Below are 17,434 nucleotides of genomic sequence, written 5' to 3' on the forward strand. Positions count from 1 at the left end.
CAGTTTCCTCATCTGCAAACAGGAGTGATGATTGTCCCCGTTTTAGAGGTTATGGAGGATTACATGAGTCATTTGTGTGGGAGCCTCCCCCGGAGCTCAGCACCCACAGAGCAAGCCCGGTGTTGCTATGGATGAGGTGATAATTTTCGGAACGTGTGGCCCTTAACCTGGGCCTCGTAGGGAGGCTCGAGGTAGGAGAGAGCAGGGGTCAGTGCGGGCAGTGAAGGCTGAAGGAAGCCTTTGTCCAGGGTCCCAGCAGCCCCTGCTGGCCTGGCTCCGCATCTGAGGGGTGAGGACTTGGCAGCCGTGAACCAGAGAAGGCCAGTGACCTGTCCAAGGATTCCCAGGAGTGGGCAGGACTCGCTTCTCACCCTGCGGGACCCCATCATGGGCTGGGGCCGCTGCAGGTCACCTGGGGTTACTGGTGCCCAGAGTCGGGAGGGAGAGGATTCCGGTCAAAGGATGAGGGTTGTGAGGGCAGGGCAGGGGAGTGGCCAGCCCCGCCACTGTGGGTCCTTGCGCTGCCTGCTGGCCCTCCGCCCCTCTGCTGGCCCTGCCTCCCCAGCCACCCCAGCCTCCCCCTCCCTCCCCTCTGCTCACGCCACCTGGCTTCTAACCCTTCTCTCACTTCCTTCCAGCCTTACATGCCTCTGGGAACGAGGTGCCCAGAGGGGAGTGCAGTGGCCCAGGTATGAATGTGGCTGTCTGGCCTGGGGGGGCGGGGGTAGGGCCAGGGCGGGGGGCATCCCAAGGTCACCTGTCCTCTGTGAGGGGCCCCACTTCTGTGAGCATGCTTCTGCCTGTGAGCACCACCGTTTGTGCTGTCGCCGCCTCTGTCCCCCCTTCCCCGTGCGTTGTCTGTTCCCCATGCTGTTCCCTGCCTCACCCCTGCAGATGAGTACGCTCGGCTCAGCTGTTCTGTTGATTTTTACCAGTGTTTTCATCCACGACGCTTAACCTGGTTTGATTTCACAACAGCAAATACAGGGTTTTTTTAATGTCCCCGTGTTATAGAAAATGGGGCAGGGGGGTGGGGGATTGAGACCTGGAGAAGTGACAGGAGTGGCTTCTCAAGGCTAAAGAGCCGGGTCCCCTTGCCCTTCATCTGTACACACATGCAATCGTTTGGTCATCACTTACTATGCACCTGCTGTATACCAGGCCCTGTGGGAAACAGACGGGGGAATGCGTCGAGTGTGGGCTCCTCCTAGCTCATGGGCCCCGATTTACATTGTGGTGTTATGACGACACAGCAACGGATAGCCACAGGGGTCGTAGGAGCCTCAGGGTGGTTTGGTGTCGGGTCATGGGGCCACTGCATCCTGAGCTCCTGCCGGGAGCCAGGACGTGTAGTGGGGTGACGTGGGGAAGGCCGCCCCTGCCTCCACTCCCAAGCCCCCCACTTGTCTCAGTTCCTCTCTGCTCTCCCCCCGCAGCCGCCATCAACAACAGCTCCGACACCGAGAGCATCCCGTCGCCTCGAACCGAGGCCGCCAAGGACACGGGGCAGAATGGGCCCAAGCCCCCGCCCGCCGTGGGCACCGACGTGCCACCCCCTGAGCCACCCCAGCCCCCGAAGCCGCCGGCCCGCCCACGCCCCCGCCAGCAGCCCCGTCGCCTGCCCCGCCCCCTCCTGTGGTCCCCAAGGAGGAGAAGGACGAAGAGGCCTCATCAGCGCCCCCGGCGGTGGAGGAGGGGGAGGAGCAGAAGCCCCCCGTGACCCAAGAGCTGGCCGTGGATGTGGGCCCAAAGGACGAGCCCGGGGAGGCTCCCCCCGCCGAGCCCATCAAAACTGAGTGCAAGGAGGAAGCTTCGGAGGAGGGGCCGGATAAGGCCAAGGGGCTTGTGGAGGCAGGCGCCGAGCCCACGCCCGAGGGGGCGCTCAAAGTGGAGAAGAAAGAGGGGGGCGGAGGCCCTGGCGGCAAAGCCCCCTCGGCCAAGGGCTCAGGTGCCCCCCAGGACAGCGACTCCAGTGCCACCTGCAGTGCCGACGAGGTGGACGAGCCTGAGGGAGGCGACAAGAACAGGTGCGTGGGCTTGTACCTTTTCCCTCTGCAAACACTTAGTGAGCACCAGCTGGATACCAAGACAGCAGCGCAGGAGGCAGACTCTGTGCTACCCTCAGGGGAGCGCGTGCGGTGTTAGGGGGCAGATACTGAGTGGCGTCCAGACACAGGAGGCGGTGGGGACCAGGAGGTGGCAGCTCAGCTGAGTCTCGGGCACATGTTCCTCCCTTTCTTACCTCTGTTTTGTCCCTGGCGCGGGGTACCTGTCCCTCCAAGCCCCTGGGTACGCTAGATTTTAACCACTTTCAGCACAGACGCTTGAGGACCCCGAGGTCCCCACCAGAATCGAAGCTCGTCTGCTTGAGTTGGGGCCGATGGCAGGACGCCGAGGCCAGTGGCTCAAGACCCGCTCTGCTTGCCCCTGGGCGTCTTGAGGAATTGTTTTCTAGTGAGGCAGGCGGGTCGTTTTTATTTTGACTAAAAACAGTGCGGTCTGCTTTCTCTCCTCACATCTCGGAAAAGTTCTGGGCAGAGCGAGAGGGAGGAAAATCTGACTTTCAAATTCGACGCGTTCACTCAGAGCCGTTTCCTCTGCCCCATGATTCACCTCAGGGAATGTTAAAATGGCAAGTTCTAGAACATTCCATAGGAAAATCAGATTCTGCCAGTGCTCTCTGGGTCTCCATATGTTCCACAAAAGCAGGTGAGCCACGCTGGCCTCTGCTCCCTGTGTCCGGAGGTCCCTGGTGGCCACAGGAACCTCTCCCTGTTTGTGTGAGAAACAGATGGTCTGGTGGGTGGCCCTTCGATAAGCAGAGGCCTGGCCAGCAGGCTCCTGAGGGCGCAGAGTTCCCGAGCTGCTTGCCCAACAGACGCAGCTCGGAAACCAGTGCTCATCGCGGCTCAGTCTGTGGGGGGGGCCCTGGGCCAAGGTCTGGCCGCTCCGCCCGCTTTGTGCCGAGGTAACGGGGTCAGGGCGGGCAGCGCCCCACCCTCGCTGCTGCTGGCCGCAGGGACAGTCATGGAAAACGCTTCTGCCCTTAGCCGGATGAGTGCTGAGCTCATGTGGCAGCCACGCTGATAAGCAGCCTCCTGGAAGCCTGTGTGGGTACACGTGGCCGGCCCAGGCTGGAGAGCTGGGGGCGTTGGCCTGAGTCCGTCAGTGCCCCCCCTCCCCCGGGACCCCTCGGGCCAGACACCTTTCAGCCTCTCCACCCCTCCTCCAACAGCTCCACCCAGGGACGTGTCCTTTCCTCCCCAGCTGGGCCTGGCTTTTTTCCACTCTTCCTGCCCGAATGTCCAGCATTCCGTCCCCTGGGAACCAGAGCCCTGGGCGGGAAGTCAGGACACCTGGTTTGTCACGCCCTGTGTGACTGAGGCCAGGCCCTGCCCTCGGGGTGAGGCTGGACTCAGGCCAGCCTACTGACCTCTTCCTGGCTGGCCGCCTTCCCTCCCTCCCTCCGCAGGCCACAGTCGTGCAGGGCCAGGCGGACGGACGCTGGAGGGCGAGGGGGAGACACACGTCAGAGCACGCCCTGGCAGCCAGGGCCTCTCGGAAGGGCCGGTGGGATGGGTGCCCCCCCACCCCCACCCCCGCAGGACAACCCCTGGTCCTGGCCGCACGCCCACCGCCCTCCTCCCCAGCAGGCAGCCCCGGCACGGTGAGCGGGGTGCCCTGGACAGACATAGATGCATCTGGTCCTGGCCCTGCCCCTGCCTGGACGACTTTGGGAGAGAAAACCATATCCTGCTGTTTTACTTTATTCTCCATCACTCTCTCCTGGCAGCCGCACCAGGGACTTTCCTGGGCTCACGACCAGAGATAGTGGCTGTGATTGCAAAGCTTGGCGCTTGCCGGCCCTCCCTGTTCCGTTTCCCTGGGAAGGTGCCTGGGCACTTTATGGCAGGGTCAGGCCTTCAGGAAGCCCCTGCCCCTCGGACTCAGCTGTCTCATCTGTAAGGTGGGCGTGGGTGTTCCCACTTACGAGTCACTGTGAGGATGATGGAGTCACTAGGCGTGAACCGCCGGGCCTGCCAGGCCCACAGTGGGCGCTCAATACAAAATGTGCTGCCCCGTTTTGGAACTGCTTCAGGAACCCGCACAGGCCACTCCAAGAGGGGGCCGGCGTGTGGCTTCTGCCACTGAGCCTTGGAATCTCGGGAGAATTATAGCAGCGATTTCTCCTTGATTTCTTTATTCCATAAATGATGAACTGGGCACCAGTGTGTGTGCCAGGCGCACCATTCTGGGCTTGAGGGGTGCTGCGTCCAGGGAGCTTCCATCCTAGTGAGAGCCGCCAGTCTGAGAGTTGCCATGGTAAAGTGAGTGCGGACGTGCTCAGTGGATGGTGGAAGGGTTGGGGTCGTGGGCCGTGCCGTCCGGAGGCCTGTCCAGTGGGGTGACATTGAAGGATGGCCTGCTCCCGTGGTGTGAGGCGAGGGAGGGAAAGCCAGCAGCGGAACAGCCAGTGCAAAGGGCCTGTGGCCTCATGAGTGTCCAGTAGACGGTAGAAAGGCCTGTGGCAAGGATCAGAGTGAGGCGGCGGGGAGAGGGCAGGAGGGAAGGCGCAGGCGGGCGAGGCCCTGGGGGCCAGGGAGGCAGCACGGTCCCATCTGTATGGACCCTGTTCACAGAGCAGCTTTCTCTTGCCCTCCTGGCCCCAGCGTGGTGGCAAGGGATATCCCAGCCCGGGGTGAGTGGGGAAACTGAGGCGGGAGCTAACGAGAGAGGACGCACTGTCACAGGCCCGGTGTGCTCCCCGCCCCCAGTTGCCCCCTCCCCAGCCTTGGCTTTTGAGGGCGGGAGGAGGAACCACAGTAGCAGCAAGACCGCTGGACCCGTTTAGCACCCGACTCCATCCTTAGCGTTCCATGTGCGTTCTCTGAGCCCGCTCAGAGCTCCCCTTGACCGTCTCACACCCCGTGACCGAGGAGGAAGCTGAGGCACAGCTGATGAAAGCACACAGCCAAAGGCGGGATTTGAACCAGAAGCCCGAGCCCTGAGCTACAGGGTGGGTGGGCTAGGAGCGGGGGCGGCTACTCCCAGCCATGCTGCCAGCACTGCCCCTCCTGGGTCACGTGCACCGTGCCAGGCTCCCAGCGCCCCTATCCTGCCCTGGGCTGAGAGAGAGAGAGAGAGAGAGAGAAATAAAAGCTGCTGTCTTCCAAGAAAACAAAGAGGAGAGAGCCTGGCGCCTGCCCTCCGCGGTTGCTGGGACGAGGAGCGGTGGCAGGCAGCTCAGCAGCAGCTCAGCTCAGGCTGGGACTCAAACTGCTAGTTGCTCAGAGCTCGCACTCTTGAACGAGCTCTTAACCAACTGAGCCGCTCAGCCGGCCCTAAAAGTTTTATGTTTTAACTTAAACTTTGTATTTCAAAGTATTTTTGTATTTTTGCAAAACATAAAAATATAACAGCATTATTTTGTTCATAGAAACAATGTAGTTAATATATCAAACCATAGATTTCATGGCTAGCATACACCAGTATCTTCATTTTCTTGTTTATAACAGCTTTATTGGGGTATAGTTCACATGTCACATAGTTCAGCCATTAAAGTGTACAGTTCACTGGTTTTTAGTATATTCAGAGTTTGTGCAGCCATCACCACAATCTAATCCCAGAACATTTTCATTATCCCCCCCCCCCACCTCCCCAAAAAAGAAAAGCAAACCTTGTACCCATCAGAAGTCCTTCCTCAGCCCCTTCACCCCCCCATCCCCAGCCCCTGGAAACTGTTAGTGTGTTTTCTGTCTCTGTGGATTCGCCCATTCTGGACATTTCATAGAAACGGACTCACACAACATGTGTCCTTTGTATCTGGCTTCTCTCAACATCATGGTTTTAAGGCTCATCCACGTTGTAGCGAGTGTCCGTGCGTCACTCCTGTTTATGGCTGAGTAGCATTCCATTGTGCGGTTGGGCAACAGTTTCTCCATTCATCTGGTTTGGACATTGGGTCGTTGGCACCTTTTGGCCGGTGTGGATAGCACTGCTGCTGTTGTGATCTTCCGGGAACACGTTTCTGTGTGGACGTGTGTCTTCGGCTCTCTCGGGCACACACACATCCCGCAGTGTCATTGCTGGGGCAGATGGTGACTCCGTGACTGGCATCTTGTAGAACCGCCAGACTCCTTTCCAAAGTGACCGCAGTGTGTTCGTTTTTAAATTTAAGTTTACAAACGCGAGTTGTTTTACACGGAGGGTGATAAGTAAACGTGAAAGGAGGGGAGGCTGGGTTTGGTGGCAGTTGTGCCCGAGGTGGAGATGGCCTGGACTGGGGACAGCGTCGGAGCCTGGACCTGGTCAGGGTGCCTCGGCCTGAGTCCAGGGGGGCAAGGAGAGAGAGCAGCTGCAGGAGGCCTCAGGTGGTCCCCGAGTCAAGCGGGACCTGGAGAGGTCGAGGGAGGTGAGGATCAGGGAGGCCACTGAGCGTGGTGAAGTCAGCGTGACCTCCCTGTGTGCCCGGTCACACCTGCGTGCCATGGGCACCGCCAGCAGGCGTCACCAAGTCTGTCTCCACTCAGCCAAGCGTGTGGCAGATGCCAGCGGAGACTGGTACCTGCACGACTGGCCTGTCACACCCACCACAGAGGGAACCTAGGCTGCATGTCATGTGTGTGCGCCCCCCCCATCCGGCTGTAGGAAGGAGCCCACCCCTCCATCTTCTCCTTCTTGGGCGTCGGGCACTGGCTGTTGGACACTGGGTGGCATGAGCACGTCCTGGCTGCCCCAGGTCTGACCTCAAAGGCCTTGGCTGTGGCTTCCACGCCGCATTTGGCGTTGGTATGGTCACAGCGCACAGTAGGGGCGGTGCCTACAGAACCCTCAGGCTTTGGGGAGCTGGCCTTGGTTTTGCCCTCTGGCGGAATCCCAGCCTGCAGCCAATGCCCTTACATTGCTGTTTGGTCACCCAGCTGACCCTGGCGCCCTGCAGGCATACCCTGCACCCTGGGTCTCCTCTGTGCACCCCAAGCACAGCGCCAGGCCTGCTGAGTGCTCAGTGAGCGCAGGTCCTCCCAGGGAATCGAGAGCTGGCTGGAACCAGGCAGCCCCAGTGGGCAGGCGAGGAAACCAGACGGGGAGTGTGACAGGGTGCTCTGCCCAGTGCTGGGATGTCCTGGAAATCCCTGACGAGTTTGTGAAGGAGGCAGTGCCCACGAGCAGCTCAGGAGCACCCCTGGGTCAGGCTGGGCCCAGGTGCCTCAGACACCGCAGCCCTACCCTGGAGCGACCCTGCCCCTGGCACCCAGTTTGGCTGTGCTGTGTGCCCCGTGCAGACGCAATGCCCAGTTCCGAATGTCAGCAGCACACGATGTGACCTCTCTGGGGGGGGAGCGAGGCACCCCCAGACCTAGCTCAGCACCATGGCTGACGGGTGGACAGTACACGTACTGACCAGCCCCACTCCATGCAAAGCCTGCGGTCCATCTGCTCTTAGCTTCTCAGTAAATGGTTTGTGGGTGACATTCCAGTTAGTGGGACATTCCAGCGAAGCAGGTGGGCTCACCGACACCTGTTTCCAGTAAGCGGGGCCCACTCAGCTCCACGCCAGGGCCCCACCCTGGTGTCCGAGCCTCATGTCTGGGTGATACACAATCTCCCGGAATCGCCTGCGTTCACCGAACCATAGTCGATTCTTTGGCTTTCTGGCAGCTTGTAAAGGACCATGTGGGGTGTGGGCTGTCTGAGCTCCCCTGGGGCTTTCCCTGCCTTGGGCTGTCTCAGGGGAGTGTTGGGTCCCGGCCTGGGCCTTTGGTCTGGGGTCGGAGGGACTCTCGGCCTCTTGTGGGACCTGCGTGGACCAGAGGAGGGAAGGAACAGCCCCCTCCCTGCTCCCCACTCCCAGAGACCTAGTTGGTTTCCTCGGGCGGCCTGGTGACCCCGGATGTTCAGCTCCCCACCTGTGTGGTCCAGGGCTGGAACCAAGAGGGACCAGCTGCGAGCCATGGGCCTGACGCTTGTCTCCCCCTCAGGCTGCTGTCACCACGGCCCAGCCTCCTCACCCCAGCCGGTGATGCCAGGGCCAACGCCTCACCCCAGAAGCCGCTGGACCTGAAGCAGCTAAAGCAGCGGGCGGCCGCCATCCCCCCCATTGTGAGTGCCAGGCCTTCCCCCCCCCCTCCCCGAGCAAGGCAGCAGCCCCCTGGCCTGTCTGACCTTCGCTTCCTGTTGAGAGAGACAGCAGATCAGGCCAGAGCCCTGCACAGCCCGGGCGGGCGGGGCCAGCACCTGCGGCCCTGCTCTTCCCAGCCGCCTTCTGTTTCCTGGAGAAATCCCCATGGAGATGAGGCGGGAACAGCTACGGGCCTGGCAGGCGTGCCGGGTGGGGCTCTGAGGAACCAGGGCGCTTGGCCTGCAGGCCTCCCCCCTTCTGTCCTGGCCCAGCGCCCTTGGAGGCCCTGGGAGCCAGCTCGGCTCGCCCTCCATGTCCCCCACCTCCGCCTCACCCGCTGAGGGCTGTCCAGAGCCAGGCGCTGGGCCATGGGAAGGCAGGAAGTCCCTCTGGCTGTCACAGCACTTTGGGGAGAAGGATGGGGGCCCCACCAATTCTAAACACGAGGTCTTCGGGGAAGCCCCCGCTGGAAGATTCCCCAGGCCAAGGAGGAGGCCCCTGGAGGTTCCTCTGCCTCGTGATGGCCCAGCCTCTGCCAGAGCTGCTCCTCCCGGGGGTGGGCCTGGCCTCCCCAAACGCAGTGGGGGCTCTGGCCTGCTAACTGAGCTGACCAGGGCTTTGTGAGTGAGGGGCACAGGGCGTGCCGACGGTGCTGCCCACCCCCGAGGTGGGGTAGTCCCGATCTCTCAGAGACCCCGAGAGACTTGGGGTACGGGCTGGGTTGGAAGGGTAACGGGCAACAGAGATGGGTGGGCCCAGCCCACACTGCGCAGAGACTTGGAGTCCTGCCACTCCACCTGCACTGCCTCTCCTTGGCCCCAGTTCCAGGCTGGGCAGACGCAGGGGGCCCCGAAAACCTTAGCTGGTCTCCATGGCCTGTGCACGGCCTGTAAAGACACTCACTTTTTTCTGCTTCCTTCAGCAGGTCACCAAAGTCCACGAGCCACCCCGGGAGGACACAGCTGCCCCTAAGACGGCGCCCTCAGCCCCACAGCCAGCACAGCACCTGCAGCCAGAGAGCAACGCCCCTCAGCAGCCCAGCAACAGTCCTCGAGGCAAAAGCAGGAGCCCTGTGCCTCCTGCTGAGAAGGAGGGTGAGCACACTGGTGGCTGAGGGGCTGTGAGGCGTGAGGGGCCGATGGGGGGCTAAGAGCAGCTTGGCAGACTCCTCGCCTGTTGGGGCACAGCAGGCCCAGTACATGGTGAAACAGGTGGGTGCGAGCCGTGGGACAAGTGGGGACAGCGACATGTGGAGAACTCGTGTTCTTTCTGAAGTGGGCACACGTTGGCCTCAGCAAAGAGTCAACCGTGCGGCCATGTGGGCCTGGGGTTTTTTCTTCGAGAGAAGCCAGAAATCCATCTTTGGATGTGAAATCTCTTAGTTTCTCAACGTTGGCAACTTCTCAAAAATTTGAAAGCACTGTGCATGCCCCAAAGCATGGCTGTGCCTCAGCCTGACTCCGTGTGATTCGATCCTCGCATGAGCTTCTAGAACCACAGGCGGGGCTCGGCGCCTAGCCATTGGCAGCTCGGGCCTGGCAGGGAGCGCTGTCCCGTCCAGCTCTCATCCTGACCTTATTCCCGGCCGAGGTCATTGGGTTCCGTGGGGAGCTGTGGGGTGATTCCCCAAGCAGCTGACTGGGGCATGATTTATTGTCACCACGTGACGCTCAGGGTCAGCAGACAGGCGGGGCGTTTTCTCTGTCCCTGCCCCACTCCCCACTGGACCCAACAAGCTCTAAGCCTGTGTCCCCAAAGGGGCACTCTTCCCACATTGGCCTGGCACTCAGAGGGTGCTATTGGCATGTCATAGATGTTGGGGGCTGTCCTGGGGCAGGATGGCTCCACGCTTTCGACAGATGACACGAGCCTGCCAAACACTGTCGTCTCACCAGCCCACCCCCGCAGCTTCGCTTGCGGCAGGGCCTCGGGCACCACCCACGTGGGTGGGCACGCATCCTGGCCGGCCCACAGGCCGTCTTGTGACCACTGAGCCAGGAAATTGCCGAACACCTACGATTGCCAGTCAGCACTCTGGGAAGTGGGGTTCAGCAGTGAGCAGGATAAAGTTCCTGCTCCGGGGAGCTGCCCTGTTTACGCGTGAGGAGGACAGTACGCCACGGCTCCTGTAAGGAAGCAAGATAACTTTAGAATAAATCACACAGTGAAAGTAATAAAATGGGGTGAGTGATGAGGGGCTCAGGGAAGGGGTCTCTGCGAAGAGGCGAGGAGTCAGTAGTGGGACGATCTGGGGGAAGGGCATTTCAGGCAGAGGGAACAGCATGTGCAAAGGCCCTGGTGCAGGGACAAGCTTGGTGTGCTTGAGGAGCTGCTGGGAGGTTGTATGGCTGGGGAGGGAAATGGGGGACCAGACTGCGTAGAGCCTCACAGGCCACAGGCTAGGGTAATTTTTCTCTCAGGTGTGGCAGAAGCCTTTGATAGAGGAAGTGTGTGTGTGTGTGCGCGCGTGTTGGGGAGCATGTAATCTGATTTATATTTTAGAAAGATGTCTCTGGCCATTATTCAGGAGAAAGGGCTATAAGGAGACAAGGCAGATGGAGGAGGCCACAGCGCTGTTCCCGGCCAGTGTGAGACCCAGGGACTGGCTCTGGAAGGGTGTTCCAGGCTCGGTACCAGGGCGGGTAGCTGCATAGTGATGTCAGGAGCCCAAGCAGCTTTGCGCGGTGCCAGATCTGAGCGGGGCTGGTCAGTACTTGGGTGGCTGGCTGGGCACCACACGGAGCCAGCCAGGCCTTGCTGGGACCAGTCGCAGCCCCTGTCCTGGGAGACAGTGAGCCACCACCAGCGGCGTCTGAACCTGGCCCTCAGCCCATTTGCACGGCGGAGGCTCTGTTTCCTGGAATCTCCCCACAGGAGACCATGCACCTGGCATCAGGCTCCCCCTTGCTTTTCTCACGTGGCTTGGGCTGTGTTCGGTGCTCTTAGCTCTTAGGCACACGCGTGAGCTCGACACCCAGCACCACCTCTCTGGTCGCCTGGCTGCTGTGTGGAGCAGCTCAGCCAAGCCCGTCCCTCGGGCTCCCCTGGGCCCAGCTGGGGGAACAGGTTGTGTCTCCAGGCCCTTGGCCGCCTGCCTGGCCTGACCTGGCCCGAAGTGTCCCTTCTAGCCCTGGAGTTCCCGCCGCCCCTCCCCCGCCCCCTGCAGCCAGAGTCGAGCTGCACAGGGTTGGGTTGCTGGACAGCAAGGGCCAGGGTGTTCACAGGATTTCCCGGCCAGGGCAGGCCCCGTGGGGGCACCTCCATTAGGGGGGAGCTGGCTGAGCATGAGAATCCCCACCCACACTGAGTTATCCCCACATCTGAGACCCCCTCCTGTGGCCTTCCTACTTCCCCAGGGCACGTTCAGGGGGCCCTCAATCTCTCCTGGGAGAGAACTGGATGAGACGTAGCATTCAGGCCTCGAGTCCCACCGGCCTTGCCCACAGCAGGCATCACGAATCGATGCCTGCACTCTCCTGCCTGGATGGCCTTCAGGACCTCCCTCCGTCATCTGGAGGGGGCCTAAAAGATGTCCCCTGCCTGCCGTCCCCACCCCAGGCCTGGCGTTCCTGCATGTGTCCCCTGCCCCACTTCTCAGCCAGTTTCCCCCCTGGATCGGTAAGCTTGATACCACTTATCAAGGCTGAGGTGCAGAGCCTAGGGCACATTTTGTCAGTGACCGGCCAGCAGCAGGAGAACACTGAGAATCAGGCCTTAACCCCTGGGTCTCTGCCGGTGTCTCCTCAGTGTCCCCAGGCCTGAGAACGTGGGACCATGTGCGTGGCAAAGGGTAAGGTCACCATGTGTAACCTGGGCTCAGAGCCCCCTCTGCCGCCTGCTTGCTGTGGGCCTTCGGCCAGGTGACTTCCCCTCTCTGAGCCTCAGTTTCCCATTTGTAAACCGGGGATAATCGCAGTCAGTTCCTCGCAGGGTGTCAATGTGGAAAAATGACTCGGGACCCATAAAAGCCCTTAGATTCGCGCCACTCGCGTGAGGTCCTGGGGGGGGGCATCTCCCTCCTGTTGTATATTTGCTGCTGCGTGGGCCAGGAGGTTAAAGGGTCAGTCCTGGCTTAGCCAGATATTTTCTGGTGCCTTCGGTAAGTCCACAGATGTGCCTGCTTCAGTGTCCCCCGCTGCGACAGCCTCTTCACATGGGCTTGCGAGGAGGCTGATGAAACAAACACCCAGCACAGTGACTTGGTCAGGCAGGGCGTGCTCAGACCGTCGGCCGCTGGGTGTTGTTATGCATGCCGGGCCGGCTGTCTGGACTGTCAGCCACCCCCACCCCAGCACGTACACGCAGCTGTCTCTGACCACCTTCATCATTTGTAGAGGTCAGCAAGCTTTTTCTGGGAAGGGCCAGATAGTAAATATTTTAGGCTTTGCGGGCCAGACGGTCTCTGTTGCAACCTCTCGGCACTGCCATAGACAAGAAGTAAATGGGTGGACGTGACTGGGCTGCAGCACAAGTGGGCGTAAGAACCAGGCAGCAGGCCCCCGGCCGCCATTGGCTGTCGCCCTTCATCCCCTGCTTAGAGGTGTGTCCAGGGCTTGCCTGGTGCTGGACGAGTGCCTGTGGGTTCCCAGCACTGGAACTCAGAAGCTCCCTGAGATCTTGGAGATTACTGGGGGCTGCCAGTAATCCCCAGCCCACCCCTGGGATACACTCCCCAGCTGCACACTTGAGGGGCTTCCATCATAGACACACCCCCCCCCCTTGCTGTTGGCCAGGACCCCACCCCTGCCCAGGGCCAGTGCTGCAGGCAAGGAGTGGGCCATGTTTGAGCAGGGGCGGCCTCGGCAGTGGGGTCAGGAGGGCTGGCCAGGCTCAGCTGACCGCCCCTCCTCATCCCCTCTGCAGAGAAGCCTGTGTTCTTCCCGGCCTTCACAGCCGAGGGCCAGAAGCTGCCTGCGGAGCCCCCGTGCTGGACGTCGGGCCTGCCCTTCCCCGTGCCCCCCCGTGAGGTGATCAAGGCCTCTCCGCACGCCCCTGACCCCTCAGCCTTCTCCTATGCTCCGCCTGGTGAGTAGCTCGCCCAAGCTTGGGCTTCTCAGCCTCCATGTGGAGTCAGCCAGTGCACAGCCATTGGGCGCCAACTGTTTGCAGAAGGACCTGCGTCTGACAGGACAGCAGGAGGGATGGTCTGGCTGGTGACGGCACAGGAGGGGATCTGTTGAGATGTGAGAAATCTGCTGGAGTGGTATTGAAGCACCTGGAGACAGGGAGCCAGCCATAGGACAGGAAAGCCTGGGGTGGGGTTGGCAGGGGGCTGCTTTGGTTTGCGGATACAGTCAGGCTGGGTTTGAGGTCCTTTCTGGGGTCTGCAGTCCTGCTGGGTCCCTCCAGCAGAAGGGGCATAGCCAGGGCCTCATGTGGAAAGACGGTGCTAAGCAGAGCTGATCCTGAAGGATGAGTGGGCCCTGTGAGCCAGGGGAAAAGGAGCGACATGCCAGGCAGGGGGGACGGCGTGTGCAAAGGTCCAGAGGCAGGAAAGAGCAGGTGAAGCTTGAGACACTGAATCAGGCTGCCCGGCTGGAAGCTTGATGCCCAGTGAGGCTGTGGAGACCAGCAGCAGCAGGTCAGATGGGCCTGGAAGCCATGTCGGAGGCTAAGGGGCAGGGCGCCCCAGAAGGAAGGTTCACAGCAGGAGGAGGACGTGCACCAGTAGACTTCACAAAGACCCCTCTGGTTCTGTGAGGGGGATGGACTATTGGAGGGTCAAGTGGAAATGGGGAGCCCAGTTAAGGGGTCGAGATTGAGTGGGTGGATCCCAGTCATCCCCAGCGGGGGGAGGGGGGGTGTCTGAGCCAAGGACACAGATGGCTCATTAGGACAGAGACAGGAGCAGCAGAGGGGTGCGCGTGAACAGGCGCCCCCCCCTGGGTGCGATAGGGCAGAGGCGGGCAGAGGTCCTGGGGGTTCTGTCTGCAGCAGCACGACCGCCTTTGGGGCCCTGTGATGGACAGACATGTGTCCCGCAGGTCACCCGCTGTCCCTGGGCCTCCACGACAGTGCCCGGCCCGTCCTGCCACGCCCTCCCACCATCTCCAACCCTCCGCCCCTCATCTCCTCCACCAAGCACCCCAGCGTCCTCGAGAGGCAGATGGGTGCCATCTCCCAGGTGAGGCGGGCAGGGCAGCCCCCAGGAGCATTGGTGCGGCCCGGTGCCCAGAGAGCAGCCCTTTCCTCTTTCGCAGTTTTGGTCTTTGCACCTGTTCGGTGGGGGTACTGGGATCAGTGATGTCTGGGCGGGGGCCGGGGTCATCTCTGTTCTCGATGGTGTTGGGGCCCCAGCTGGCTGGAGCCTGCTCCAGGCACTCAGGACCTCGGGAGGTCATTCATGGGGCCGTTAGTCAAGGGAGTGGGCTCTGCAACCAGACTCTGTGGCCTTGGGCAGGTGACTCAGCCTCTCTGTGTCTCGGTCTCCCCTCTGTGGAATGAAAGATGGAATGAATGGGTTAGACACACAGCAGACCAACATGTGCTCGGTCTGCGGTGTCTGCCCCTTCGCCCCCCTGTGTAGCACAGAGTGGGGGTGAGGCGTTGGCTTGGCCCCAGACACTGGCACCATTTCCTTTCAACTGCATCAGGTCATGATGGCCACTTCACAGGTGAAAGGATCGAGGCTCGAGAGGCAGCTGCTTGTCCACGGTTGCTCAGCGGGGCAGCAGGGCCAGGACTTGAGCCCTTGTGAAAGGGGGTGTCTAGGTGCTGTGGCTGGGCCGGGACATGTGGTGGGGTGCTCCTGTGACCCTATGACCTGTACTCCCACAGGGACTGTCAGTCCAGCTCCACGTCCCATACTCAGAGCATGCCAAGGCCCCTGTGGGCCCCATCACCATGGGGCTGCCCCTGACCATGGACCCCAAGAAGCTGGGTAAGGATCTGGGGCCTTCTCACCTGGACGGCCCAGGCCCAGGCTTGGTTCCAGCTGTCCATGTTGGGGGGCTGAGGGAAGATAGCTTGGCCCATGGGACTCGGGCCTGAATTTGGGGGGTGGCATTCTAGATCCCCTTGCAGTCCTGGGCCCAGCCCCTGGGTAAGACGGGGTGGGGCCACCCCTGCAAGTCCTTGTCCCAGTGGCACATGGCTCACTGCTCTCGCCTGTCCCCAGCGCCCTTCGGAGTGAAGCAGGAGCAGCTGTCCCCACGGGGCCAGGCTGGGCCACCAGAAAGCCTGGGGGTGCCCACGGCTCAGGAGACGTCCGTGCTGAGAGGTGAGGCCATGGCGGGCGGGCGTGAGGCCTGGGGTCTGCCCTGCGGCTGTCACTTTGGCCCTCGGAGGGTCGAGGCAGGAATGGAACACCTGATCCAAAACCTGCTGAGAAGCGCCGGTTCCACAAGTTCCAGGAGTCCCTCTTCACAGCCACCTGCCTTGCGATTCAGGGCCGGGGGACCCTCTGTGTTGATTCCAAGGGGTGGCTCTCGGGCCTGGGGCCTGCGGAAGGGCCACAGACATCCCTTCAGCCCCGGTGTCTCTCATGTCTTCCAGGGACGTCCCTGGGCTCGGTTCCAGGAGGAAGCATCAGCAAGGGTGTCCCCAGCAACCGGGTGCCCGCCGAGAGCCCCATCACCTATCGAGGTTCCATCACCCATGTAAGTGCCCGGGGCGCTGTGGGAGGGGCAGGGCGGGGCCAACAGGCAGCCCCCTCCAGGTGTGGCCCAGACTGCCACCAGAGCAGTGGGCTAGCCCCTGTCCTCACTTCGTCGTCGCTATACGGCCCCTGCCTCAGTGGGTGGGGTGACGTCCTGGGGACAGCAGCCCATTTTGTGGTCATTCATCTTGTCTGCTTGGTGCTGAGCAAAACAAAATACACTTCCTCCAAGGAGCCAGCCTCGTAGCGACCAAAATACCAGACCGGTAAACACTGAGCAGGTGGTTTCGGAGTATCCAGTGCTTGACATTGTACTTGAGAATGCCTGGGGCTTGCCAAGGCCGCAGGGGTGGGCGAGTGGGGGAGCCCTATCGGGTGTGAGGTGTGAGTGAGGCCTGCTGGTATCTCGGGGCAGCATCCTAGTCCCGGGGAACACGTGTGCAGAAGCCGAGAGGTGGGAGGGTCCCTGGTGTGTGCAAGGACCAGCCGGGGCCGTGGACCCTGGAGTGGGCCGCATTCGGGTCAGTGGGGGCCAGTGAGGAAGTTTGCACCCCATGCCCAGCTGAGTCCCGGGGGTCGGTGGGAGGCCCTTCCGCTGTTGAGCCGAGCGTGCCCCCCACACCCTGGTTCCCCGTGTCTCTCAGAGCCTTCCCTGTTTGTGACTTTAGTCTCAGATAACAAAGAGGTTTCCTCCTCTGTCAGCACGGACCTCGTGGTACACTCAGACTCTGGGCTGGCGTTGGGCGTTCCAGCCACATTGAGCGGTAGAAGGGCGTGCAAGGATTGGCTAGTGGCATCTGCCCAGTGACGGGTTTGCAGAGGGGCCCTTCGTGGCCGTCCTGGGTCAGGGGTTCAGTTCTCTACCTGAGCTCCGTGCTCAGGGCTCCCAGTTCGTCCAGGACCCATCTGACCCCCTTCTCCCTGGCCAGTGAAGCATAAAGGGCAGCTCTGCACCACCTGGGCTCTTCTCCTTTTCCACCACCCAGCTCCAGACAAGACACTTTCTGCTGATACAGAGTCCGTGCTGTTAACTCATCTTACAGATGAGAAGACTGAAGCTCGGAGATGACTCCTAAGGCCACGTGGCTAGTAGCTGGTGGACCCGGGGTTTTGTGCCCAGCTGTGTCTGGCTATAGAACCAGTATCAGAGAACAGGGACCCCGAACACAACGAGTGTGCACGCACAGACACGCTGGCTCTTACAAGGACATGCACACTCACACAGACACACGTGCCTGCACGCTCACGGTGGAACTTTGGGCCTCAGGCTGGCCTGCGGTGAGGTGCCTCTGACCCAGCTGACCTCAGATCACACCACAGAGGAGGCCTCCCTGCTCCACTTTTCTCTGAACCCAAGGATTTCGAAATCACACGCTTTCGAAGGCAGCCCCCTCCCCCCCAGGCAGCTGAGTGCAAAGAGCGAGTACTGGGCGCAAAAGCCGGCTGCTGGCACCGAGTCCCAGTCCTGCCACACACCCCCTCACATGGGGAGCTGCCTTCCCTGACTCAGTTTCCCTTTGGGTAAAGTGTCCCTCGGGGTCATTCTCATGGACTCATTTAGGATTAAAGGTTGACACCTGAGTTCCTGGATATCTATCTGCCCCTGGTTTCCAGGTGACCAGACACAGCCCTCTCGGTCATTCACACCCATTCAGTTGTTTTCGACAGAGGGTGGCAGCTGCCAAAATGTGTGACGGTTACACTTCCCACGGCCTCGC

The 17,434-nt window shown here is 61.2% G+C and overlaps 1 protein-coding gene across 1 annotated transcript in view; it reads left to right on the forward strand.

The window, feature by feature from the left end:
- The window catches only part of NCOR2 (nuclear receptor corepressor 2), a 192,075-nt gene that overhangs the window by 151,092 nt on the left and 23,549 nt on the right, over window positions 1–17,434 (forward strand). The window contains 10 exon segments of the mRNA XM_019648881.1: window positions 639–689; window positions 1,437–1,574; window positions 1,577–2,027; window positions 7,980–8,100; window positions 9,042–9,213; window positions 12,983–13,144; window positions 14,104–14,243; window positions 14,897–14,999; window positions 15,237–15,338; window positions 15,614–15,717. Coding sequence (XP_019504426.1) covers window positions 639–689; window positions 1,437–1,574; window positions 1,577–2,027; window positions 7,980–8,100; window positions 9,042–9,213; window positions 12,983–13,144; window positions 14,104–14,243; window positions 14,897–14,999; window positions 15,237–15,338; window positions 15,614–15,717 — 1,544 coding nt within the window.

The sequence above is a fragment of the Hipposideros armiger genome, unplaced genomic scaffold (assembly GCF_001890085.2).
Source record: "Hipposideros armiger isolate ML-2016 unplaced genomic scaffold, ASM189008v1 scaffold_128, whole genome shotgun sequence".
Lineage (NCBI taxonomy): Eukaryota > Metazoa > Chordata > Mammalia > Chiroptera > Hipposideridae > Hipposideros > Hipposideros armiger.